This window comes from Cyanistes caeruleus, chromosome 6 (genome assembly GCF_971803275.1).
Source record: "Cyanistes caeruleus chromosome 6, bCyaCae1.hap1.1, whole genome shotgun sequence".
In the NCBI taxonomy this organism is placed as follows: Eukaryota; Metazoa; Chordata; class Aves; order Passeriformes; family Paridae; genus Cyanistes; species Cyanistes caeruleus.
The window spans coordinates 30,156,197-30,183,113 of record NC_141706.1 but is presented as its reverse complement, the minus strand read 5'-3'; the positions used below and the strand labels follow the sequence as shown (position 1 = coordinate 30,183,113).

At 42.9% G+C, this 26,917-nt stretch overlaps 2 protein-coding genes across 44 annotated transcripts; one reads left to right on the top strand and one right to left on the bottom strand.

The window, feature by feature from the left end:
- Window positions 1-426: 426 nt before the first annotated feature.
- HARBI1 (harbinger transposase derived 1) lies at window positions 427-2,860 on the bottom strand. Its single transcript, XM_086893680.1, has 2 exons — window positions 1,783-2,860; window positions 427-1,218 (listed from the first exon to the last, which is right to left on the bottom strand). Exons 1-2 carry the CDS (start codon window positions 2,450-2,452, stop codon window positions 842-844), a joined length of 1,047 nt encoding a protein of 348 aa, XP_086749806.1. The 5' UTR covers window positions 2,453-2,860; the 3' UTR covers window positions 427-841.
- On the top strand, window positions 2,075-26,550 carry ATG13 (autophagy related 13). 43 transcript variants are annotated; one of them, XM_086893571.1, is made up of 19 exons: window positions 3,351-3,448; window positions 4,077-4,195; window positions 8,233-8,314; window positions 9,158-9,238; window positions 9,878-9,997; window positions 10,519-10,565; window positions 11,131-11,271; window positions 12,347-12,387; window positions 12,920-13,016; window positions 13,362-13,460; window positions 14,191-14,281; window positions 16,620-16,718; window positions 17,850-17,960; window positions 19,068-19,201; window positions 20,408-20,525; window positions 21,251-21,328; window positions 21,623-21,739; window positions 22,190-22,318; window positions 23,528-26,550. In XM_086893571.1, the coding sequence occupies exons 3-19, from the start codon at window positions 8,246-8,248 to the stop codon at window positions 23,603-23,605; spliced, it is 1,650 nt and encodes a 549-aa protein (XP_086749697.1). In that variant the 5' UTR covers window positions 3,351-3,448; window positions 4,077-4,195; window positions 8,233-8,245; the 3' UTR covers window positions 23,606-26,550. The 43 variants fall into 43 exon arrangements, with proteins under 43 accessions (XP_086749714.1, XP_086749723.1, XP_086749696.1 ...); XM_086893569.1 differs by lacking the exon at window positions 3,351-3,448 and adding an exon at window positions 3,466-3,803; XM_086893570.1 differs by lacking the exons at window positions 3,351-3,448; window positions 4,077-4,195 and adding an exon at window positions 2,408-2,539.
- The last annotated feature ends 367 nt before the right edge of the window (window positions 26,551-26,917 follow it).

Sequence of the window (26,917 nt, the reverse complement as noted above, 5' to 3'; positions counted from 1 at the left end):
CACCTCTGCTTTGATCTAAATGGAGAGCTTTTGCAATTGGTTCGATTTCTGTGACCCAGTCAGTCCTTGGCGTTTCTTTTACAGCAGCCAACAAGATGACCAGTTTCCTGCTGCAGGAGAAAACCAGCCTCAGCTCCACTAGCCTATTTCCTGATATCTGTTAAGCACCCGACACAGTCACCACAGCAGAACATCTTCTCCAGCCTGTTTGGGAAAGAAGGAATGTTCAACCCTTCTAGATATGTGCAAGCACTAGTGTGTGTCCAGCAAAATGCCAGACCCCTCTCAGGACACAGCTGCCAGCTTTCAGATAAATCACTGGGGTTTGTGACATGTGCAAAACGGCAAAATAATGTTGAGCAAGACTTTATATCTACAAACAAAAATGTAAATGTTTGCTTTGCTGCTCATGAATTCATAGTAGAAAGGAGCTCATGTGGAAATTTAATTTGTGCAAAACACTGTTTAAAAAAATCAATCGTGTTTTGAATTACACAGTGGAAAAGAATCGTTGCTTTGTAAAACAGCATAAGGTTGACAGATTTTCCATCACTATAGAAGACAATTCCCCTAATCTTCCCACTGTTGTCACATTAGTCATTGTTCTCTAAGTCAAGTGAAAGGGGTGTCTCTAAGCATCATGACAACAACAATGTACCAATTAAATTGAATCTCTGGAGAGATTGAGAGAAGTTCAGAAATTTGCCTGAAATGAAGAGAATAAATTCCTTCTCATCTCACATCTCCTTAAGTCTCTACAGGCTAAAAGAAGAGGAAGGGGCATTTTTGCTCCAGATAACTTTTCACATGAACTGTTAGAAGCCTTCTATCTGTCACAACATTAGCTAAAATGAGTAAGTAAAAGTTCCTGACGGACACGACAGGCTTCTGAGTCCACCGATTCCATTTGCTCATATTCTTCTTCCGATTGTTCCATGTGCCCTGTGGCTGGTGCAGACCACACATCCAGTCCATGTTGCAGGGAGATGTTATGAAGCACACAGCAGGCCAGAATGATGTGGCTGGACTTCTCTGGAGAATACTGCAGGGTGCCTTTGGAGCCATCGAGGCAGCGGAACCGCGACCGGATGGTTCTGAAGGTGCGCTCAATGACGTTGTGAGTGGCGGAATGGGCCATGTTGTAGCGGTACTCTGCAGGCGTCTCGGGGATGTGCAGAGGGGTCATCAACCACGTCCGGAGCAAGAAGGAGCTGTCACCTGTTAGCAGTGGAAAGGAGCAGGACAGGTTACACACCTACAGTTCGCCACAGATTTCAGACTGGTTTTCTGGTACAGCAGATACGGAATAAATTCTTCCTCTGGCTAAAAGAGAAGGCACGGAAGAAGTAACACTGGTTTACGAATGTGGCAAAGTAAAGGCATTCAGTTTTACACAAGAAAATCCTGAAAGATTTTCCACAGGAGAGTTTTAAGAGAATTAATCTACTGCATAAAACAGGGGGAAGCAGTAGGACTAGCACAGTACCTAGAATTAAAAATTGCATAATTCAGCATGGAAAGGTGTAGAATACTGAAAGAAAGCTATTAACAGAATGAATAAGGATTAATACATACAATAATCAGACTGTATAAAACACAGATTAGAAGTTACTGTTCTAAGATTCCAAGATAAGGGTTGTCCAAACCTAATCATAAATCTCAAATCAATTTGCAGGAAAGCAACCGAAAGTAAACATATCACTTGTGCCGAGGTTCTCACTCAGTAAGGAGACAATATACGATAGAGTTTCTGCTGAAAACAAGGATGAAAAATTGACTTACCAAGTAGCCAGCCATCTTTATGTAGCTCAGTTTCAAACTGGCTTGTGAGGGCTGCCTGCTCCAACACCGTGCAGTCCGGCAGGCTCCCTGGCCAGTGCGTTTCAGCACTAAGGAGGACTCCTCTGGAATCACACACCATGAGGCAGTTCAGGGAATGGAGACCCTTTCGGTTCACATAGGACAGGTCCTCGGCGTTTGGTGCTTTGATTGCCACGTGGGTGCAGTCCACCACCCCCAGCACTCCCGGCATTCCTGCCAGCCCATAAAAGTCCTCCTTCAGGGTCTGAACAGTAGCTTCATCTTTAGGAAAGTGAATGAACTGTGAGGCTCTTTCCACCAGTGCCTCGGTTACGTTGGCAACACAGCGGCTCATCGAGGCTTGGCTAATGCCGATAGCATCCCCCATGCGAGTCTGGAAGGAGCCAGAGGTATAGAAACCCAAGGCAGCAAGTATTTGCGTCTCTGGACTGATGGCTCTGGACCGCTGTGTAGGACGTGAGAGAGTGGCTCCCAGGAGATCCACTAGGTAGCAAATGAACTGTCGGGGAAAGCCGTACGTGGATACTAGATACTCATCCGTGACATCCTCCAGCTTGAAGCGATCCAAAGTCCTGTGTCCGCGGCCATAGAGCAGGAGGTCGCAGTCAAGAACCGCGATAGGTACGGCCATGGCTGACGGCCAGGGGAGTCCCTGCGGGCTCTCCCAGAGGCTTCACCCGCATAAAACAAAAGAGGATACTCAGAACGGTTCTTACTGGTGAGCTTTTCAGACTCCGTTATCGTTTTCCTTTTAGTCTGATCATCCAGCAAACCTTTTTTACTTTTCTTTTTCTGCTTTTAAATACAGTAGCAGCCAGGTGGGCTCACCGCGGAGCCGACAACTCTGCCTGGCTCTGACAGGAATTTACTTCCCGTGGCGGAGAGGGAGCTGGAGTCGTCCGCAGTCACCGCCGCCGGGCCGGGCAGACACGAACCGCGGGCAGCCCCGGCGGGCGCTGCCCTGGCCGGACCCCACGGGCCGCCCGACCGGAGTCGTCCCACCCCTTCCCGGCCCCGCGGCCGCTCCCAGGCGGTCCCCGCCGGCCCGGCCCCACATTCGCCGCGATAGATTCGCCACAGGCAAGGGCTACCGGCGGCTGCGGCGTCGGGCGCTGCCCCGCTTTTCTCGGCCTCGGTGACCTCCTGCCCGCCGGACTGCGGGCTCTGCGCGCCCGCGGGCGGGCGGGGAGCGGCGGCTGCGTGCGGAAAGTGCCGCTGCGGACACTCAGGCACCTCCTTTCTTTCCTCCCTTCCTCCTTCCTTCCTTCCCCCCCCCCGCCCCCCCGCCCGCAGCGGATGAAAACAAACAGCGGCGATGGCGGCGGCGCGGCGCAGCCCGTGGCTTTGAGGGCAGTGGCAGCCCCGGCCCGGCCCCCGCCGCCGGCCGCGCACCCCCGCCGGCACTGACACTCGCGAGGAGACCCCCGGGCCGGGAACGAGGAGGAGGAGGGGCGCCGGCCGGAGCCCCGGGGCGGCTTCGAGGCTTGGAGGCGGCGAGCGCGGTCCCGGGGCCGCGGGGCTCTCCCCGTGCCCGGTCGGGGCGCGGAGGAGGCGCCGGGGCGCGGCGGCGGAGCGGGCCCCGCGCGGGATGAGCCGCCGCGCCGCCAGCACTGCCGGCCCCGCGCAGGTACCGCGGGCCCCGCAGGGCAGGGCTGGGGGCTCCCCGAGCCTGCGGGAGGCCTTCGAGGGGAGGGGGCCGCGACGTGGGTCTATACCTTTGGTGTCTCCGTTTTTCTTTGCTTCGCTGCTCGCAGGGGTCGCTTCCGCGTGTCGGCAGCCATTCGTTTTCCTAACGACCTGGTGGCTGTCAGTGGGGCCTGGGAAAGATGTGGCCCGTTGTAATCTCAGCAAGTGGTCATTTAAAACCAAAATACTTCGGAGCCTGTTTGGAAATAGTAGAATGTGAGACCCCACGCTCCGTTGTATAGACTTCCTGTAACATGCGAGCTTGCACTATGCTGGGAAAGAGCAGAGATTTACAGGTGGTCGTATCTTTCTTTCCTGTTGGAGGTGTGGCTCTTAGGGCACAGTCAGAGTCATTCCCGTGGATTCAGTGGGAGCAGAGACACCTTCCATGTCAGTGAACATGTAGAAAAGGGACTCTTTGGACTAAGCCTACAAACTGCCTACTTACAAATCCCAAAAGCAGTGTGACTAGGCACATACCAAGAGGGGAAAACATGGCAAATTACTGTTGTAGCTGAAAATTAGTTGGCTGTCCAAATAAAGTATAGAGCATCTCCAAATTATTGCAGGAGTGGCCTGACCTGGAGGACCTTTCCTTCTTGTGACAAGAAATAAGTCTTTCAGATGAACCAGGCTGTCTGTAGATGTCCAGAAGGATCATACAGGATCACTTTATTTTGCTTAAATGGTATTGTATAATCTTAATATTTCTGCATATGTGTTCATACAATAGTTGAGAGGTGGTAATTATGTTGGTGGTTATAGTACAGGGCATGTAGAAGCAGATTCTGGTTTAGTCTGTATACTTTGGCTTGACAAACAAATTGAGAGGATGGACCTTTGAACTGATACCATTTTTAGACCTTAGGGAAGTACAGAATGTAACTGCTGGTCAACAGGAATTAGTTTTGTTTCGAAGTCAGTGGAGCTGGCAGTGGAGCTGGTTATAAAGTGAATCTGTTTCCTGATCAGGAGGAAAAATTACCTCTTTATCAGTCGAAGCCTGAGCATATAGTGAACTACAGAGCCTTTGATTATTACATCAGAATGTTTATATTATGTGAAACAGTTTTACTATTAGAATTTAATCTTCTCTTGAAAAAAAAAAAATCCATAAACTTTAAAGAATGAGAGTGTCACACCTTAGAACTGTTTGCTACTTCTCTCTAGGTTTCTGACTAATCTACTAAGAAGGTAAAATGGAGATTAATTTTAAGTAATTGTAGGATACGGTTGTTTGACTTGTAGGCCCAGTCTTGAAACAGAGCATTGTTTTTATGAAGATCTTCTAGTTGCTTATTAGTGTGCTCAAAATACCTGCTTGCAATGAAGCTTCTTCTTCATTGAAGGGAGAATGTGTTCTAGGCACTCTTAAAAGCTTCAGAAACTTCCATGTGCTTCTTGTTTACTGCATGATTCAACGAGGCTTTTCTGAGCTTCTCATATGACAGCCGTGGAGATTGGATTTGGGTCCTGTATTAAAAAAGAAGTTGTGGCAGAGTGGTATGGGCAAGGGATACAGTCAGGTAACTCTGAACAAACATTTGAGATGAGAACTATTCACAGCCCTTTCCTTACAGCTACACCCACTGATTTTTCCCTCTTTTCAATTTCACTCTGGGATAAGAACTAGGAATAATTATTTTGCACTGATGAATGTCTGGTTGAGGAGAAAGCGAGATAACTGTAAGTTGTAGCAGCCGTGGCTCAGAGAGAAATACAGGAGATGATGGAAGCAGCCTAGATATGCTTTCCCCAGCAGCAGTAATAATGCCTGGTATGTGTCAGGTGCTTGTGCCCCTTTCCTGTTTGTGGGGGTGTCGGAGAGGTGTACTCGCTGGATTCCCGTGTGCGGAACGCGTGGGTGCTGCCGGTGATCCCGGAGCTGCCGTGCGCCTGTTGAGTGCCGCTTACAGGCGCCCGCTCGGGCTGGCAGCGCGGAGCCCGGCTTGGAGCACGGCCTGCCGGTCGCTGTAGTCCCGCTGGGCTCTGCCCAGGCTTTAAGGGGAGGCTCTTGCAGTTCCTTGCATCGTGCAAACAGCGCCATCACCTTATGCTGATGTGTCCTTCTCAGAGAAGGAGGGTATAAATAGCAGTAGAGCGTAGAAGGCACACGCTTAGATGTTAAACTGTTGGATAAAATCTGCCTCAGCCTTGGGAGAAGGAATAAGGATTTAGTCAAGAGAGCCACATGCAGCAGTTCTCCTTTGAACATCTTGTTTCTGATGTCTCTGTTCACAGTAAAGTGAAGACAAAGGCATATAAATAAAAGCAATAGTATAAAAATGGGTGTTGCAGGAAGGGGGAAACAAAGCAAAAAGCCATACGGACAAAATGATTTTGCATCATGTACTGGCGAATATATCAGTTTACTTCAGGGATTACCTGGTTGAGTGGAAATCAGTCATCTGTATTTTTCTAGCCTAGACCAAAGGTTATTTCCTTCTAATTGTTACTCAGTGTAAAATGAGCCGGTGTTTTCCTTGAGTTAAGCATAGGTCTGTGCAGTAGCACTCAACAAGGAGCCGTGCTGGCATTGCAACCCACAGGACCTGAGAAGCTGATTGAGTTTGGTGGAACTAAGTTTAAAGAATTTCCTTCCTGTCCAGGTCAGCTGTGGCAGCTAACTTGAGAGTAGCTTCCATTAGTTCCCAGGCATCTTGAAATAGTTGATATCAGAACTTTTTTCCAGCCTCAAAAGGCACACATTTGTGGGTGCTTTATTTGACAGCTCTCCCACAATATAAGGATATATACTTCCTTGCATCTTTCTGCAGGGGTCACATGTCACTTTTCACATTAAAAGCCAGTATAATTTATTTTTTTTTTTTTTTAGTATTTAAATGCCAACATTCTCTTTGCTAAGAAAAAAAGTATTTTTTAATGCAGTATTTTACTGCCATATATCAGTCAGGTTTGTTCAGATCTCTTCAACTCTTACAGTGCTGTATTTAATTAGGTCAAAACAATAATAACAGGTTGTTCTTGCCTGGGGTTTTGTTTGTTTGGGGTTATGGTACTTCTGTAGTGGTACATGCCAGTACTGAAGGGTTATTTTTTTAAAATTTTGATTACTGCATCAAGCAGTAATCAAATACTGACTAAAAATTTAAATGCTGGCTTCCTTTTGCACCCCCCACAGTGGAAAGGGTCTGTAAACTTCTAGTGGAGGTAAATGCAGGGAAAGAACAGTTTTAATAAGGAGGTTAAAATAGCCAAAAGATAATTTGATAATGCATTTGATGTTGAATCGCTTGTGTTGTTCTCAAATTATAATTTGTAATGAGAACAGTACAGCTTAAGGAGATGTGGTATGAATGTAGCCTAGGAACTTTCAATTATTATATATTATATATCCAGCTTTCTTTTTATAGAGTCATTCAGAAAGCAGCACTGTTCTCTATAAAATGCTCTGTAAATTGCAGCAGTCTTATTTTGCAGCCCTTTTTGACTGATGCTCCTAAAGCATTATGCCTCTACTGTCATTAAGTGTGATGTTTTAAATAGAAGTACTGCATGTGCGTGGTCATTAAAGATTCTATATTTTCCGTGTGAACTAAAAGGGCTATTGGCCCTTTTGCCCTGCAAGCTTTAATTTGCATAAATAACATACTCTGCTGTAAGTTCAGACTTTGCTTAATGATTGAACACTGAGTAACGTGCACAGCAGCTGCTTCTGCTCCCTGACCTCAGTGTTCCTGTGAGGAGCAGCATGTTCCATAAATATGGGATGTTTGACAAGCTGCTTCAGGCTGATTAGCTGTCTCAAAACTGCAACAGGGGTTCAGGGTGAATTAATACTTTGAAGCTTATAAGCAAAAACTATAATGAATGTTGCTAATTAAGGCATTCTTCCCCCAGTGGTCTCTATATGATTATTAACTTATGTGTGAAGAAACTGAGAGACAGAAGAATTGTGATTTATCCCAGGCCATGTGACATGATGGTGGCAGAAATAGGATTATTGCCTTGCCCTGCCCTGCTTCAGACGCCGTGCAAGTTCATTGTGTGCCTAGAAACAATTGTATTTTGAAAAACAAGGCAGTGTCAATGTGAAAGCTAAGTATTTATTATCAGAGATTTCAAGAGAAGTGAACAGAGGATTTTGGTCTATTTCTTGACAAAAATGTGTTTTTCCAGTTGGTTGTAGGTAAATTTTGTAGCTGTATAGTACTATTTGTTGAAAGTAAAGAAGCAGTGTAGCCTGACCCAGCAATGGTTTATTTTATACATTTCTGCTGAAATACTGTTCTGAGAAATTCAGGCCCAAGAGAACAATTCGGCTTGGTTTTAACCAGTGCTGATAGCTGAAGATAGATTATTTTTGAATTAGAGACCTCCATGTCTGATGGTTAGCTTGGCATAGAATGCAGTCAGTGGTGTTGGGGTGTTCCAAGTTGTTTTTTTTTTTTGTTTTGCTTTTTTAAATTAAGCTAGTGAAATTGCAGAACTGGTACTGAGTTTTATTTTTGAGGCTTCTTTGTTTTAAATTTTTTTTTTTTGATCTTTGCACTGACCAGATAAACTATCAATGCACATTTATACCTCCCACTCACATCCCAAAGTTTTTAGCATGTTTGGATTTCGACAGGTTTGGTGCTTATCATTTCTTTTGCTTTGCTGCTTATCATTTCTTTTGAGGTGGCCTCTAATGGCAAAAATATTTTGAAATCTAAACAGAAAGCTGGAGGAAGACTTCATTCCTAGACCTGTGCTATATTTCAGATTGCCATATGCAATGGACACTGATCTCAGTTCCCAGGACAGGAAGGACCTGGACAAGTTCATCAAATTTTTTGCTTTAAAGGTAATATGTTTTCCTTTGGACAAATGCCTCTTCTTCCTTGTTTAAAAAATCCAAAAAACAAACAACGTACTTGGTGTGGTTAGAGTAACAAGATTGAGATTTGGGTTTGTTGGTTTTTTGTTTTGTTTCATTTTGCTGACGAACAAAGGAAGAAAAGCTGATGTCCAATTTAGGGGATTCCTGAGAGCAACTAGAAAAGCATCTTTTCCCCTTTTTTTTTACCCTCAAATCATCTTCCATCCTCCAGAAGCATGCTGCTTTAGAATCAGTTAGGCACTTTACACCTCTGTCAGCTTTGGGTTTCTAGCAGCACGTCTAACCACCCAGCTGTTGGGTAGTTTATTCTGCTGGACTCCGCTCTTTCAGCCTATCTAAATTTTTATATTGCATTCAAAAACAACAACACCAGAATGTTCTTTTGAATATTGTTGGTGTGTAATTATAAAATGTGGCCTCACTTCAGGCATAGGTGCAAGTAGATCATCTGACAATGGCTTTGGTATAAATGTACAGATTCATTTGGCTTTAGTTTAGTTGTCCAGGTTTGGGATATTTTTGTAAATTCTTCTAATTTTCTACTGAAAACTGCGAATTCTGATTGCAAAATTGACTTAGTCTCTTAATGTTGTTACAGAGAAAGGTCAGCCTAAAATAATTTTCTTTCTGAAATACATTTGCCTGTTAAATGTAATAATTGAAATTGATTAGAACTGAAGATCAGGGTAGCAAACTCTACTTCTCTACATCCTAGTCAGCCCTTTCATTTCTTTCACTTGGAGCTTGTGTAGCTCAGGCTCTGAACTGGGGGCTGTGCTGAGCCCAAAACTTTTCTTTCTGTTCCAGACAGTACAAGTAATTGTCCAGGCCCGACTTGGAGAGAAAATCTGTACCCGCTCATCATCCTCCCCAACAGGTTCTGACTGGGTAAGGTCATATTTTTTAAAGCAGCTCCACAACTCTGTGTCTGTGCTGAGAACACCACGTGATTATTACAGTCTTGTGCAGACAATAATAATTATGCATGGAACAGGTACTATATTTAGTTATGTCCATTGGTGATATTGGTGGGGGGGAGGGGTTGGTGGTTGTTGCTCACGTGCAGCAAATCGCTCTGGACTCTTACATGCTGATGAGGGGTAAGAGAAATGATGCCTCTCAGCAACTCCTGCCAGCTAAGGCACATCTCCAAGATTGGCTTGGGGATGGGGTAATGAGTTCTTACCTGTCAGAAGTTTGCTATTCTGCACATGAGGAATTTTTAGTAATGGGGTTTATTAAAATTGAAAAGACTCAAGATACTCTGTGGGTGAAGACATGACTGAACTGAGGGAAAAGCAGCATATTTTTTAGAGCAGGATCAGGAAAAACATTTGAATTAGCATCCAAGGGAATCTTTGTAAATATGAAAAGCTTGAACCCAGCTGGAAATTTTCTGTTTCATAAATATTTCAGTGGACACTGACCTACTATGTTATATATGGGTCTGTGAGCCTGTCTGAAATGTACCATCAAGCAGTTTTTCAAAGAAATAAAAAAAATGGAACCATCTCTTTGATTCTGCAGTTCAATTTGGCAATCAAAGATATACCAGAGGTTACTCATGAAGCAAAGAAAGCCCTGGCAGGACAGCTGCCCGCTGTTGGACGGTCTATGTGCGTGGAGATTTCTCTCAAAACCTCAGAGGTGAGAACTGAGTCAAAACAGATGCCCTCTTTTTTTTTTGTTTGTGGGCTTTTTAGCCTGAATCTTAAGTCAACTACCAGAACTCCTGCCCTTCATTCCAAGACAATGTAAGAATATCTAACTGTTATTACGTTAGGTGATAAGCTGAGGAAAAGAAATGTATTGTTTAACAGAAGCAATTCATTGCAAAAGTCTGAGGCCGAACACACAAATGACAGAGAGCAAAATCTGAATTTTTTAAGAAACTAATTTTAAGAAAATTAAATTAATGAATTCTTAAATTTTAAGAAACTAATTTCTTAGACCATGAAGAACTTAGGCATTCTGAGGAAGGTCTTCCCTCAGGTGACATAATTGTGCAGGTACACTTCCAGTGCACCTTTTTCTATCATTGCATCACAAGAAAGTGGGAGCCAGGAGATAAACCACTGAGAGGTGTAGCCATTGCTGATCACTAATGAGATTTGAAAAGGTCTGTGTTCTGAAATGAGACTTTATTTGCCACCTTTTCTCTGATCCAGGGGGACTCCATGGAGCTGGAAATTTGGTGTCTAGAAATGAATGAAAAGTAAGTGCATTCTTCACACATTCTTCGTGTTTGTAGTTTTTAGCTGATGAGATATACATGTGGTTAATCCATGGTGCTCAATGAGCACATACTGGCTGTGTGGCCAGGGGCACTTCAGAGGGAACTCCCCCCTTTGTCTAGGGCAGCAGTCAAACTGTTTTAACACCAGTGTCAAGAAAGCAAACTAGTAATTTAATTCCTTCTTCGTCCTTCCATTACAGCTAGTAGGTTTCCTTAGATACAAGAATTCACAGTCTGAGTAATAACAAATGTTTTTAGTATTGAAAAGATGTCTCTGTTTAGTAGAAGGCTGCATGGCATTTTTCAGCAATTTATTCTACAGCAGGTGACTAGGCTGAAGTGGGACTCTTAGCTGGTTGGTAAGTACAGGTAACCACACTGGTTTATCATTTTGGCAATAAAATTAAACAACTGCCCCTGACTAACTTTTATTTAAAATAAAATAAACAAAAGCAAGTGCAAACCAAAATAAACAAGAGCCCCAAACCCAGGAAACTTAGCTGTGGGCAAAAGACTAATTTTTTTTTTCCTTTGTGTTCTTTAGGTGTGACAAAGAAATCAAAGTTTCATACACTGTATACAACAGGCTGTCTCTACTGCTGAAGTCTTTGCTTGCTATAACCAGAGTAACTCCAGCCTACAGACTCTCAAGGAAACAAGGCCATGAATATGTAATATTGTACAGGTAAAGCAGAATTTTCCCATTTGAAATGTAAACAGCAGAGACTCTAGACTTGCAGTGTAGCTGCAAATGTAGTTAAAAATGGATAAATAATAATAAAATCAAATTGTTTGCATAGAACTACTACTGATCAGTGACAGAAGAAAACTTTGGTCTATGTATCACCTTATAGCCTTCACTTGAGCCATGGAAAGAAAAGCTAAGCACAGGCTGTGAAATGTTTGCCTACCATGTCAGAAAGAGTAAAAAAAAAAATTCCACATGCAATCCCTGGTTAAATTGCTTATTAGCATCCAATTGTTTGGTGTCTGGCCTGTGTTTCATAAATGCCTCTAAACATTGCACATAGCTGCAATGTGTACTTTTGCAGCATGGATTCAGACTCTCTCCTATTACTCCATTTTAAAGATGCATCCTCAACTTCAGTTCCTGTAGTTCTTGCAGTTTACTCATTCAAATACTGGGGTTCAGCTCTGTTTAGCCTGTGAATCTGACTGGCTTGTGGACCACAGTTATCTTCCAGACCCTGTTTTTGGCTTTGAGAAAAGGCTTTGACATGTTTGCATAGCTAAATTATATGATTGTAAATCTCAGGTTTGTTATCATTTGCACAGTTGAGAACTCAAAAAGAAATTCCAGCCATTTTCTCATTTTTGCCTCCATTGCTGACTTGGCATGTACTTAAGAGCAGGTCTCTTTACAGCACAGTTAATCTTTTAAGTTACGTGATGAGCATCAGCTTTTAGACCTCTCTGTGAAGTTTGTATCACTTCACATTTTTTCTCTGAACTGTAGACTTAACCACAGAGGCTTAAAAAACTTAAAGAGAAATTTCTGATTGGACTACTGTTTTCTCTTTCTCCTTCTTTTTACATGACCTGTTCTTCTTCTGAAGCAACTGTAAGGTTTTTTGAGATGGGCATTCCAGCCATTTAGTTTGGGCTCTTTTTTCCTGAAGAGGAAAAGAGTTCCAGCCTTTCAAATACCAAAATTAAATAAAGAATAAGGATATATGTATATATATATAGCATTATGTCCCAGCTGGATCTAACAGCTTTTCTTTTTCCTTTTCCTTCAGGATATATTTTGGTGAAGTCCAGCTGAGTGGCTTGGGAGAAGGTAACACACAAACAAGAGCAGAACTATGTTTCATTTTGACTACCTTTTGATTGCTATTCCCAAGTACCGTAAGGAAAATTAGTATGAGGCTTACATATGCTCTTTGTCTGCATCTTCCAGTGCAGCCTTGTGCCACAAGGTGATAAGTATAATGGTGGTACTTGGACAAAGTCTTGGGTGATTGCCATTTTGACTCTAGTGATACAGAACTGAAATAAGAACATGGAATGATGTTGATAAGGTGTAGGACTGGTAAAGGAGATCATGATCTACTGAGGAACAAGTAGTGTTCTATTCAGAACAATATTTTAGACCAAGAAGCCAGGGAGCAACATCAGAAGCCTTGCAGGTGAAGCCTACCAGCAAGGCAACCTAGTGCTGCTGTTTTATTATGGGTTCTATGTGTGTTTTTGGAGTTCAGATTGCAAGAGATAATGGAAACACTACTGAAATAAGATAGTGTAACCTCAGAATAAAAAAGTACAGCATATAAATAATCAGTGAAACTGATAATTATTCCTTAACTTTACAGGTTTCCAGACAGTTCGTGTTGGGACAGTGGGTACCCCAGTGGGCACCATCACTTTGTCTTGTGCCTACAGAATCAACCTTGCTTTCATGTCAACCAGGTGAGAAAATGTGATGATGCCAAAAACTGTTTTACAATAATTTACTGTTAACCCCCTCATATTCTGAGCCCCCAAATCTTTCCCTTCTGCTTATCCTTTCCTGCTGAGGTTCTCTTTCATGATGAACACTCTCTCACGCTTAAGCCTTGCAGCAAGGGGAGTATTTGGGTAGCCCTGAGCCAGGCTCTAGAACTCCAAATTTTTGATGCATGTCTGGAGTCACACGACTAAATTGTAAAGATGTTCTGGTCCCATTAATAGGCACAAAGACTTTCTGTGAGGGCACCATGAATTGGGAAGAGTAGAGAGAATAAGCCAATAACACCATTGCTTGTTGCCTTGCAGGCAGTTTGAGAGGACCCCTCCTATCATGGGGATTATAATTGATCACTTTGTGGACCGTCCCTATCCCAGCTCTTCACCCATGCATCCCTGCAATTACAGGTGAGGAAATACTGAGTTGAAGTCATGGGCCATGGTAAAGGCATCCATTATGCCCAAATACTGAGCCTTTTCCACTATTTGTTGACAGCATGGGAAGGGACACTGGAGAAGTAGTATCAGTCATATTGGCATAGTTTAAGATGTGATGAAGGGTGACATTTTTCTTCTCACATTGAGATGACTGAGTGCAGCAAGCCCCCAGTATTTTCCCAAATTCTTCACAGAAGCACTTGAACACAAAGGATGTTTAATCTTGGCTGCCTTCAGGAATTTGAAAGTGTAATGGTTAATCCTGATGCAGAACTACATGTCTAGATGCATGCATCCCTGCATATTTCCACTGGGGAAAGATCAATTTCTCTTTGGAGATGAGAGGTTTGTCTTCTCTGAAATGAATGTGAGGGCATTCAAACTGGGACCAGTGGTGGTGTTTGACAATGGTTGTGTAAACACCAAAGCCAGTTGCACTAGCAGCTGGTATAACAAAAGCATTAGTTAGAAGCACCTCTGTTATTTTATGTGGTGTAGAAGACAAACACCAGAGGAAAACTGACGTTTTCCCACTTTGTTTTCCTCAGTTCTGGGCAAGTAGATGAGAGCCCTTCATAATTCTCCTTTCAACTACACCCAAATACTCTCAACCTCCCTGCAGTGTTTGTCCCAGTGTGTTTTAGTATTTGTTTTATGGAATATTTTTGGTTAGAAAACTTGTCTTTTCTTGCTGCTTTAGAGCTGGTGAGGACAATGGTGCAGTGTATCCCTCCGTAGAAGATTCCCAAGAAGTGTGTACCACATCTTTTTCCACCTCTCCTCCATCTCAGGTAAGAGAGACCAGGCTCTTTTTACTTCTAAATAGAACAATTACTGTAAGAATGGTTTTCTATTCCTACATCAGCTATTGTGCAAACAGAAAGCCTCCTGCTGCTACTTAAAATTTAATGTGTGGGTTATTTATGTCATTACACTCTTGAGTAAAATCTACTGAAATTAGATACTAATTTCAACAAAATTCCAGGGGCCTAGAAAGACTGAATTACTGAGAAGGATTAAAAGAGCCTACTCCTGTAGCTGGGTTGAGGTGTGCTTGAAGAGGATAGCAGTGTATTTACGTATTTGCATACCAATGCTGCAAGAGGAAGAAACCAAGACATTGATGTCAGGCAGCCTAAGTAACAGACTGACACTGAAAAAAAAACCCACTGAAACACCAGGGAAATGCTGGAGAAAGACATAAAAAATAAAAAAAAAGCTGTATTTGTTGGACCATCTAAAATTAGTTGGGGCAGCAGGAGTAAGTATTGGCAAAAAAATTGCCCATGCAAATTTCATTTAAGTTTAAATTTTAAAATAAATAGATAATGGTTTCCTTTCAAATATAAACACCCAGAAACTCTGAAGTTCTTTTACTGTCTTATGTATCTGACTCCACAGTTCTTTATTTTGAAGACTTGGCCAGAGTTGCAGTTGTTCTATCACTTTAAATACTCAGGATTGCCTGGCCTTGTTGTCCAGCAAAGCAGATGACTCCACTGACCTTTAAAGACAATCTAAAGACTCTAAATCTCTTCCACTGTCAATGTGAAAACATAGAATGAAGTATAGGTGGAATGCTGTTACAGACTGAAAGAATTTGCTACGGGCCTTTCTGCTGGTTCAGAGGAATTAATATGCCTGGTTTAACAGAATGTATTCTGCTGTACGAATGAGCTAGAAATGAGCTTCTCTTAGGAAGCATTTTTGTGCCAAAGTGATTTCAGGTGACCAGGCATTAGGCAGTGTTGAACTAATTAGCCAGCACTCACAGTAAGTCTCATGGAATAAAGCTTTTCTTATTCTTCAATATACAGTTCAGGAAATGAGTTTGTGGCTGAATTGTGTCCTGTGTTTTCCTAAAGTGGGGTGAATGCAAAAGATTTCATAAGGAAATTTCCACTGGCTTGCTTGTGCCAGTGTTACTTAACAGTAGTAGCGTATGTAACTACATTGAAGTTGACATTTCCCCAGGGGTCATGAAGTTTTACTGTCATTGAGGGGGAAAAGCTTTATGAAACCACTTGAACCTTGAGAATTTACATTAAGTATGAGCCTTATTTTCTTGCTTTTTCTGTGGCTCATAGTTGCCATATGCTGTGCCCTTATTTGTAAAGCAACTGCCAGTCTTTGTTACCACAGTTAGAATTGTAAGGCTGCCTTGGCAGAGTGGACTTCAAAATAAAAGGGAAAGAAGAAGTTAATCTTTTTCTCCAGCTTTCTGTATGTTCTGTCCAGGTTAAAGACTAGGAAAAAACTAGGAACTGTGATTTTGTGAGCAAATTGTGTGAATCTCTACCTGCCTTCTCAGTAAAGGCTTAACCTGTGTGATACAAGGAAATAGTTGTTACCTTCTCTGTGAACTTGCATGTCTGCGTATGTGTGTTATGAAGTAGCCCAAAATTCAGGAGAGTCTGGTCATGAGTAAGACCAGAAATGAAGCTGAAGCTTTCCTCAAAGTGAAAACCATTGGTAGGAAAACGACTGGGAGGAGGTATGGGACTGAACCAGGTTTGGATTGCCCTTTTTTGCATTTTTGCAGACTTTACTTCTGAGTTTTGCTCCTGTTGATGGAGTTCCCACTTCACATCAGTGTGTTTGAATTGCACTGTAGTCCAGGTCCCCTTTATTCTAAGGGTGCAGCACAGAACTGCCAAGATAGGATCCCTCAGAAAGCTGGAGGATAGGGACTACAGATGGATGGAGAGTGCTGAAATACAAGTAACTTTTAAATTAAAAAAAAAAAGTATTTTACTTTTTCTGGCAACTGCTCAGCCTTCTCTTTGCTAATTGGCTGGTACCAATTATAATTAACTGTGGAACAGAGTCTCTGGCAGCTACTTTCTGTCATGGTACAGTGGAATCTAAAATATTACCTGTGTTCAGTGGTTCACTCTGATTGAGAAACAGTCAGTTCTTTACAAAATGAATGTCCTTCTGGCAATACTGAGACTTCTGCTCTCTGTGTAGGTGTGGCTGCTGCAGCCAAAACCTCTTCACTAGCATTCAGTTCATCCAACTCTTCATAATTCCTCTCTGAAGTCCTTCTCTCTTCTCTCTCTGTCTCTCTCTCTCTCCCCCCACTCTCTCTTTTCCTTGTTGCCTCTGTTTGTCTGTGTCTGTGTACAGTGTGTTTTTACTGTCACAAAGGCACATTTTCAGACCCCTCCTCCTGTGGTGACGGACACCTTGAAGGTCCCAGTGATGGGACTGGCCTTTTCACATCAAGTGAGTTGTCAATAGAATATGCTCTACATGGCCAGAATACAAGTTCTGGCATGACAAAACAAATACAAGAAAATACAGGTGTTTGTTGTGCATGGGAAAGACTGGTAGACCCACAATGAGCACTTCACTGAGACTGGCTTCTGAAATGCCTTTGCAGAGGAAGGTCTCCCAAAGACAGGACAAGCACCCCTAAAAACACAAGTAGACAGGCACAAGTAGAAAGGCACAATTCTCAGTGTTTTCTGTTACCAGCCAATGTCCCTAGAGCCTGTACAATCATCAGACCTCTACTCAGCTTAACTAGCCTTTGAATGAAAGTACTGTTCCTCATTTTGATCCCTGTATCCTCATTTTGATCCCTGTAAAGGACATCAGCTTTGGTGCTGCTGGAGCTCACACTTAGCTCTTGAAGAAATGTTCCTCTTGAAGTTAGGCAAGTCAGAACAGGAAAGTTTTGTTTAACCTGACTGGGTAGATTTCTGCCTGGGATGTATAAGGGATTTCTGCTGGGTTTCACTGCTTACAACACTTAATTCCTAAAGCAATCTCACATGGGTTAGCTTCTCAGTTCTCTTTACCTGGCACATTTATGGTACCATGTATTCTTCCACTGAAGGTATTTGAACAGGTCTGGAAGATCAGCTGTTTTAATTTGCAGTGGGGGTAGGTTCAAACATTTGATAATGAAGTTTTTGGGATGAAAAAAGATTAAATATTAGCTCTTTAGTAAGTTCACAGTGGCATTCATGCATCTGGCCAGTGTCAACCTACTACACCAGTATTTGAAAGAGGCCTGTAGAGCAGAGCTTCCCTGAGACAGGATGTCAGTCATACCTTGCACAGCCTACTCCTACATGTGTAGGAAGCCAATCTTGTTTTCCTGTCAAGGCTCAGACTTAGTCCCCTGGACTATTGTCAAGTAGTCCTCATAGCAGTAAGAATTTTTTAGAACAATAACCTACATTATTGATTCCAGTGAAAATGTAGCATCCTTCTGCCAGCCTGAAATGCTGTGCCTCTGACTTTTCCTGTTCCTTCTTCAGTGAATGGTGATTATTCAGGCTGTGGGGCATTCCCCTTCCCTTTCCTCTCTCCTCTCCCTTTGCCCTTGTTTTTTCTCTTCTTTCTTAGCTTTCCAGCTCTCGTCTTTCCTATCAGCCTGCTGCCCTGGGAGTTGGATCAGCTGACATGGGGTATCCTGTACTCTTTGCTGGTGGCTTGAATGCTGCACACCCTCACCAGGTACTTGTAGAGAGTAAAACCAGCATGGCTGGTACTGCAGCCATTAGTGTCACTTGTACACCCAAGAGAGGCATTGAAACTAGTGCATGCATTGGTGTCCTGTCTGTCAGGAATGGAAAAAATGTAAAATAAATACAGAGAAAGCACAACTTCCGCAGGAGTTGGGAATTGGCCCCTCAGCATCCCTAACTTTACTGGGGTATGGAGTCATGTGGAAAAACTACGCCAAGAGAGCAGGCAGCAGACCTGTTTGCCTCCACCAGTTTGTCACTGACTCCAAATATTGCCTGTCTTACAGAGCTGCTGCCCCTGCAGCTGTGCAAGCACAGTTGTGTAGGCTAGATATAGGATACACTGACAGTTCATATTGATGTAGTTATATTGGTTCATCAGACAAATAAGCCACATTGACAGAAGTCTTTTTCTTCTTGTGATATTGGTGCTGCACCAGTTTTGCTGACACAATAAAATAGTAAAATAAAATTATTTCAGTTGGAATGGTCCTCTAGTGAGCATCTAATCCAACTGTCTGACCAGTTCAGGGCTGGCCAAGTTAAAAGCCTTGTATTAAGGCAATTGTCCAAATGTCTTAAAAACTGACAGCTTGGGGCATTGACCACCTTTCTAGGAAGAGAATACTGTTCTAGTTTTTGACCACCCTCTCTGCAAAAAAATGCTTTTTAATGCTCAGTCTTAGCTTCCCCTGATGCAGCGTCAAACCACTTCCATGCATTCTATCACTGGATCCCAGGGAGATCAGCACCTCCCTCTCCACTTCCCCTTCTCTTGAAGCTGTAGGGAGCCTTAGGCTTGTAGCAAGAGGATATATGGTTTTTTTCCTCCATTCCTCTCCATGAAGCAGAGTACTTACAGCCAGGGAAAAATAGGCCTTAAGTGGAGAGGAGTAGAGTAGAAAAGCAATAAAAATGAGTTTGCATTGTGATAACCCACTCCTACAAGACATGTCTCTGAGGCTTACAGGGACTAGAGCCCAGTCATATGCCAAAACCCTCACAATTTATGCCCAGTATGATGGAATCCACTTTGTATTGCACTGTGGTGTTGGTTTGATTTTGAGATCTCTTAACTTGACTATTCCTATCTCAGTTGATTGGGCCAGGCAAAGAAGGGGGAGTTCCCCCAGTTCCTAGCCAGCCAGCACATGGCACTCAAGCTGATCAAGAGAGGATGTGCACCCCACTGGATGGAGTCCATTACTCAGCAGCTACTCCTTCTAGCAGGTAGGTTGGTTTTAGATGATCCACCACTTTTGCTAACCCATTTATAAGCTTATTAAGATAAAACCTTTTGTTTCCCCCTTTTTATCTGTTGTTTGTAGCATAACTGTTGTCTTTCCATCCCTCAAATCAACTTACAGCTTTCTCTGATGGGGCTTTTTCAGCCTTTCTCCAAACAATGATCTTTCCCATCATTTTAAGCATTCTAGTCCATGTAATATCCTTCTTCTATGTAATGTATCTTCTTCTATGTCAACTTTATTATCAATTTTATAATTTTTTTCAATCTTTCTGCTGGTTTTGCTGATTGTAAAACAAGATGCAGTAAATTCACAAATAAATCTCAAATTCTCTAGAGATTTAGTGTGTTGTTACCAACGCCACTTGTAGTTAACCATAAATCTGTTCACCATTTTAGTAAGAAACTTTAGGCACAAAGTTATTTAAAAGGAAACAATGAAACCTCAAACTGTCCTAAATCAACTCACTCACAGCTAATCAAATCCTTCTGGTTTTTTGATCACCATATTTTTTTTTTTTCCTTGAGAAATCTCTCTTGGGATCACATAGTTGTGAGTCACAGAGATTTTGCAGTGGGGAAATGAAAACTCAGTTGCACCAGCACTTTGCTGGGTATACTATCTAAGTAATTCCCTTTCCATGGGACAAAACTATTTTTTTGTTTTAAAGTTCTGAATACCTGTGGTAGGAAAAAAACCAAAACAAATAGGTCATGGAAGTACCTAATAACCATGGAGTGAATTAATCATACTGGGAGTGGGTGTTGTGATGTACCAGACTGCTGCATTTGTAAACTGAGCGACAGGTATAATTGTGGTTCTTGCCCTCACCTCACCACAGAGATCTGTGACTACTGTATTACTGAAAAAATAGTAGTGATGAACAGGAATTTCTGTGAACACACACGAGTTAAAAGTCCATTTCCCAGAAGAAAAGTCTATTTCAGCAACTTTACTGAAACAACTAAATAGTTTTTGTCCAGCTTTAAACAAAAATCTGATTCCACAACAGTCCATTTTCCTTTTGTGCTCCTGACTGAGGAGGAAGGTATGGTACAAGGACAGATTTCTGTTGTCCTTCTTCCAATACTAGGAGTAAACCAAGAAAAATGAAGGAGTCTCATAAAGAATGTTATTTATCTACCCTGTTTGTGTCAGGAGACACTAATTATGTGTTTTCCTCCCCCAGTGAGGACACAGAAACAGTATCCAACAGCAGTGAAGGAAAGTGTGGCTCCCCACATGACCTTTTGGAGACCATCTTTATCCGGAAGGTGGGAGCTTTTGTCAACAAACCCATTAACCAGGTAATGAGCAGTAGATCTTCTCAGAGAGCACCACAATATGCTTCTTTTCCCATCTGCTCATACATAGAGAAGCAAAAAGCACCCCAATACCACAGCAACCTCAGAGACTGAGAGTGCATATTTCTGTCTGCTGCCTTTCCCTACGAGGTTTTGCCAAGGCGAATTTTGTTTTTCATAAAATCCTTTTGGGATGTGACAGCCATTGAATTTGCTCTACTTTGCCAACACCCTGTTTGGGAATAGAAGACTTGATACTCTTGGATCTCACAATGATCTGCCACTACCACAGGTCCATAAACTAGGAAAGCTGGTAGCAAGCTTCCCTTTCTTGAAGGAACATGCAGTAGACTAGTTCATCACTAGAAGCAAGCATTTAAGTTCAGCAAGGGCAGCTTAGGGATCAGCTTAGTTCCTAGGGCTGCAGTTCTAGGCCTTTTGTATGAAGGAAGGAGAATTGTTTGAAGTTGTAGCAGTTCATTACTCTTTGCCTACATTATACAAGATACATATAGTAGCAATCCTATCTCAAGGTATGTATCTGCATTATGTCAACTGAGTATCATCTCTGGATTTCATGCCTTTTAAGTGAGGTTGTCAGCCCTCTGTGTAACTGCTGACATGATACTGGGCTGTTCTTAGCTGGCCTGACAAAGACATTCAGTATCCTTTTCTGTGCCAGGTAAGCAGAGCGTCTTAGTGAAATTCTGTTTGCTAAATCTCCTCAGGTGACCATGGCCAACTTAGACATTCCTTTTGCCATGTTTGCTCCCAAGAATGTTGAGCTGGAAGATAACGACCCCATGGTAAGACTCTTCCAGAGGTATATGTGCCTTCTCAGCATCCCTTATCCAAACATCCATGCCTTGAATACACTTTGGTTTTGGAGAAAATAACTAGTTGTTCAGATTTGTTTGGTTTCAAGAAGTCTCCTGTGTTGAATCTTGGGCTCTCTAAACGTACAAATAACAGCATGTATTTGCTGCCCCTGCTCTAGTTAATGTTCATTGTCCAGCCTCCTAACTGCCCCCACACTGCCAAAGTACACTGACAGACGTGACTGTAAGATCAGCACTCACTGTCTTTGATTTCTTGGGCAGGTCAATCCTCCTGAATCCCCAGAAACGGAATCTCCTCTACAAGGCAGCTTACACTCGGAGGGCTCCAGTGGCAGCAGCACAGGGAACACCCATGATGACTTTGTTATGATCGACTTTGTAAGTGCCCTCATCAGAGCTCTTACACCACACCTGCACCTTAGGTGGGCTTCATGTGCTGGTGCAATGGCAAATGATGCCAGAGTAGTTTTCGGTGGGAGTGGAAGAGACACATCATTCACAGTACCACACTAAGGCATGACAGTCCCAGAACTGCAAAAACACTGGTACCAGGAATCAAGTTACAAATTAAATACCATTTCAGTTCTCTACTAAAATCTGGGCTTGGCATCCTCTTTCTTAGCAAATAGAGGAGCCAGATTCCAAATAAATGTTCTCTTCCAACTGCTCAAGTGATACTGGCTGTTCTTCAGTTATTTAATATGCATTATTGCAGCAACAGTTGTAATGCCAAGATGTTTACTGATAGCAGGTAATGACTTTACTTGAGTTTATAACAAAAGGGAAGCCAATGTCTTTGGGAATTAACAGCAGTGTCTGTGATTCTAGAAACCAGCATTTTCAAAAGATGACATTCTTCCAATGGACCTGGGGACATTTTACCGTGAATTTCAGAACCCCCCTCAACTCAGCAGCCTCTCCATTGACATTGGAGCACAGTCCATGGCAGAGGATTTGGTACGGAACCCTGAAATTTCTGTTTGTGGGAATCATATGTACTTTAAAATGCTCTCCCTATTCTAAGTTTGAAAAAATTATCTTCATAGAATTGTAGAATAGTTTGGGTTGGAAGGAACCTTTCAAGCTCATCTAGTCCAACCCCTCTGAAATGAGCAGGGATATATCTTCCAAGTAAATCACATTGCTCAGCCCATCTAACCTGGCCTTCATGATTTCCATGGATGGGACATCCACTTCTCTGGGCAGCCTGTTACAGTTTTTCACCAGCTTTATAAAAAAATTTTCTTTTATCTAGTGTGAATCTACTCTCTTTCAATTTAAAACCGTTGCCCCTTGTCCTATCACAACAACCCCTGCTAAAAAATCTGTTCCCATTTTTCTTAAAGGTCTGTCTCCTTTTAGTACTGAAAAGCCACAGTAAGGTCTCCTCAGAGCCTTCTCATCTCCAGGCTGAATGACCCTAAGTCTCTCAGCCTGTCTTAAAAGGAGAGGTGCTTCAGCACTCTGATCATTTTTGTGGCCCTGCTCTGGACCCACTCTAACAAGCCCCATGTTTTTCCTATACTTTTCAGAAGAAAGATCCTGCCCAAAGGGAGTCTATCACTGATATATTCCAAATAAATCCAGATTTGTTTGTGGCACACTTGAGCCTCTGAAACTGGTGTTTCTCTCGAAACTGAAGGCTGCTGCAACATGCTTGCTCTGCTTGTCATTGAAACCCCCCTAATTAATCCTGCCTCTGGGATGTCTCACTTGGTGGCAAACCAGGCCTGACTTTGCAGCCTGAGCAAAGTTGGAGTTCTGGTGTACCTGGTAAAAGTCATATCTGAGTGAGTGCTCTATTAGACTCTCTGGCATATTGTGGGGAAAAATGAAAACCAGAGTCTGAAAGCAGTAAGTAACTTGATGAAAGCAGTGACGTGAGTCGGTTATTGTGCTGCAGCTGCTGGGGATTGCACAAGGTGAGGCCCCAGTGCACCTCCTGTTCCTGCAGAACAAACAGACTCTGGGCAGAGTGCCCTTCTCAGGGTCATTTGCTGGATGCTGCCAGAGGGCTCCTGGTTTTGTGCACGTAGAAAGGTGAGCCTAGAGTATTGGTTAGGGATTGCATGACTCAGAAACAGATGGTTTCTGCCTAGTGTGTTTAAAATTTCCTTCTGTCTGCTGTGAAAGGGCCCTGATCCTCACCTTTCCTTACCCTTCCAGGACTCGTTACCAGAGAAGCTGGCAGTCCATGAGAAAAATGTTAAAGAATTCGATGCTTTTGTGGAAACCTTGCAGTGAAGCTGTTTCCCAGTTCTGCTGCAGCAATTCTTCTTCCTCAAGCATCCTGGAGATGACATCAACAAATATCTCTTTTGCTCCTGCTCTGCGTTTTGTTCACATTGACTAGTTCCTTCCATCAAGTGAGCTTTCTTTTCTCTCTTCAATGACAGATACAGCTCATCTGCTGATTCTCCTCAACTTTTCCACCACGTAGTTCAGGACTGCTTTTCCTGCTCACAGTTTTAAGACTTCGGTAGGGACACAGGAAGTCAAACTCCAATATATGGAAACTTGCTTTCTCCTCAGTCTGTGTTCTGTATGGAGGGGCTTTGTGGAAAGTTGCCATATGCTTTCTCCAAGAGTCCTATGGTGTAAATTCCCTAGGTAGAGCTTCTTGCTAACAGACTTTTTCCTACAGTCTCTGATCCTGTTAGAGCATAGAAAGCTTTGGTTTATTTCCAGGGTCTGTGAGTTCAGCAAATTCGGCTGCTTGAAGTCTAGGATATCCATTCCACAGAACTGGGCATTTCATCCTGACTTCAGACTGCATGCTTGGAGACCAGGGAAAGGTGTCAGCTTTGGGACCTGCATAATACAAGTTACCTTTGTTTTCCTGCTTCTAGGGAATTTGGTCTCTACACAGTGATTTTGTGCAAGGCACTCTGTTAGGTGGCTGATAAGCAGGAGTGAAACTACAGGAATGCTTTCCACACTTCCTTCCCGAGTGTACTGACACTCGGCCATGCTGAGTTTAACAGTGTTGACTGTTGGCAAGCCTGCATTTAGCAGCTGTGATGATGCTGAATTCATAGCCTCTGCTTCTAAAACGTAACTGTAAATACTAGGAATCCTATTTCTTTAGGGTTATGTAACTAGGAGTCTTAGTCCAAGATTTTTTTCCTCTAATCCTTGCAAGCCTTCCTGCTTTATGGTTAATAGATGATCTTAAGAATTAAAAAATATTTATTGCTTTTAAAGAAACCTATATTTAAAAGATGTTCCGTTTTCATGTTATAGTGCGGGTCATTCTGTTCTGATCACTGCAGAGAGCAAGTGTGCCATGGAATCCTGGCCAGTGAGATTGGTCTCTCTTTGCAGGAAAATATCCAAAATATTTATTTTCTGAAACAGATTTGATTAATATTATACTCTGTTTTGGGGACTCTGTGTCCATTGCATCCAGTCAGGGCTCACTGATAGAATGAAATGCACACATCAGTGGCAGGGACTTCGTAAAAAGCTGTTTTCTGAAAGGCATGGATGAATTTGTAGTGTTCTTTGGCCGTTCAGAAAGCAGCTTCTTTAAAGAAGCACACTTTTTTTGGGAAGCTTATGGTACTTTTTAATCAGCTGGCTTTTTGAGTGGCTGAAATTTTATTTTTGTAAGAATCCAGCCATAGACAGTGTGACTGGCTGGCATTGCTCTGTGGGCAATTTGGCTGTTGTATGTCTTCTGCCTCATGTAAGGGTGGGAGGAGAAACAGTGATACTAAACAGAAACTTGGATAAGGTGGGTTTTCTTGTGGTTCTCTCTCCTCCTCCCCTGTGTAACTAGAGTGAGCAACTGCACGACCCCTTACTGTCCAAAACCATTTTTTTTTCCCCTTAAGTGGAGCTGTGTTGCTTGAGTTGCTTGAGAAATCATCTTCATTTCCTCAGAATGGCTGAGTAACCAGCCTTCTAGGTGGTGCAATGTGGCAGCTTCTTCAGCTTAGCTGCATTCATAGTTGGAAGAGATTGCCTGCAGCTGATGGGGGAGCCCAAACTCCACTCTGGAACACTATTTCTGTGTCACTGCTGGAGCACAGAGCCAAATTCAGAACAGATCTTACTGTAAGGCCAGAGCAATGCAATGCTTTGAACTTCATGAGATTTTTTTGGTGAGAGATGTGTTTGGTGGGAGGCCTTTTAAGTTCTAAAACTCCGGGTAAGAGCTTTATTGAAGGAAAGTTACCCACCAGAACCTTTTTATTTTACTCAACCAATTCAATTTTTTAGCAACTTCACATGGAAAATGCTTTGTCCCTGCAAAGTAAGATGCATAAACATTTAAGAAAGCTTCCAAGATGAAAGTTTGTAACACAGCTTTAGTAAGATGGGCTGTAACAAATACTTGATCACCATCCAAGAGCCACCTTGTTTCACAGGTGGAAAGGGTTGCAGAAGGGTGCAGGAACACAAGGAATTAATGGATCAATTGCCTCTCACCTGTTTTCAGGAAGTTGGTCCACCACTTTGTAGGAAGTAGCTGATAGACAGGTGGTTGTCACCTTTAGTCACTTAAAAGTCACACTTTCTGGGCTGCAGAGCAGCAGAGATGAGGTGAAGTGCTGGTTCACACCATATGAATAGAGAAAAATTGAGGTTAAACTTCCTCTAGCCAGCACTCCTGCTGTGCTCTTCTGCTGATGAGTTGTGGAGCTGGCATGAAGCACTGCCATTCTTGTTAATCCCACCCAGGAGGTCAGGGCTTGTACTTGTGCTCCTTTATTGATGGAGTTCCTAACATGGCTACAGCTCTCACAGCTCATAAGGCAGAATGGCACTGTAGCACATTTTCTTCTCTTCAAAAGGCTGGAAAATTGCCTATTTAAGCTGCTAGTGTTGAGCTGGATGGTCATAGCAATAAGATTCTCCAGGGCTGAGTTTACCTGCCTCTAGTCTGGACAGTCCTCAATTTCAACACACAGTTGCTACATCTGGGCTCTGAGTTCCCTGGCCACTGCACAAATGTTCTGCTTCAGTAAAGATCTAGCTGCTGTGGCCTGCCACAGATTGTGTTATGAAGGCTGTTTATTTTAGCAGCTCTCTGCTCAACTCAATATTAAGGACATTAAGTATGTAGCTGCTGATTTACAGATACTTTGGGTGGAGGGGAAGGCTCCTCAAGTGTATTGTTTTGGAAAGTCTCCAGTGTACTTCAAGTATTCAAAGAATTTCCAATAAAACTTTTATGTAAGCAACACTGCATTTTCCTTTGTGTACCAACAGGTCTGGGACAGTCCCAGGCTCATACTTGTTTTCCTCCAGGAAACAGGAGGGTCAGGAGCCTGTCAGTGAATGTGGGACAGAACAAGTTGCTGCCTCCATCAGAGAGGGCAAAATGGACTGGTGCATTATAGTTGGGGCAGTCAGTGGGATCCTGTGGAGATCAACCTACTGGAAGAACAGGAAGGGACAGACAGAACAGATGCCTGGAGGTGGGAGGAACAGGTGTCATACAGTGTTTGATCCTGCTGACTTCACCAGTGAATTGGGAAACTGAAATACTAACTCATCTCCAGAGGAAAGGGGTGGGAAAAGGGGGAAAAAATATACCCACAGAATTTG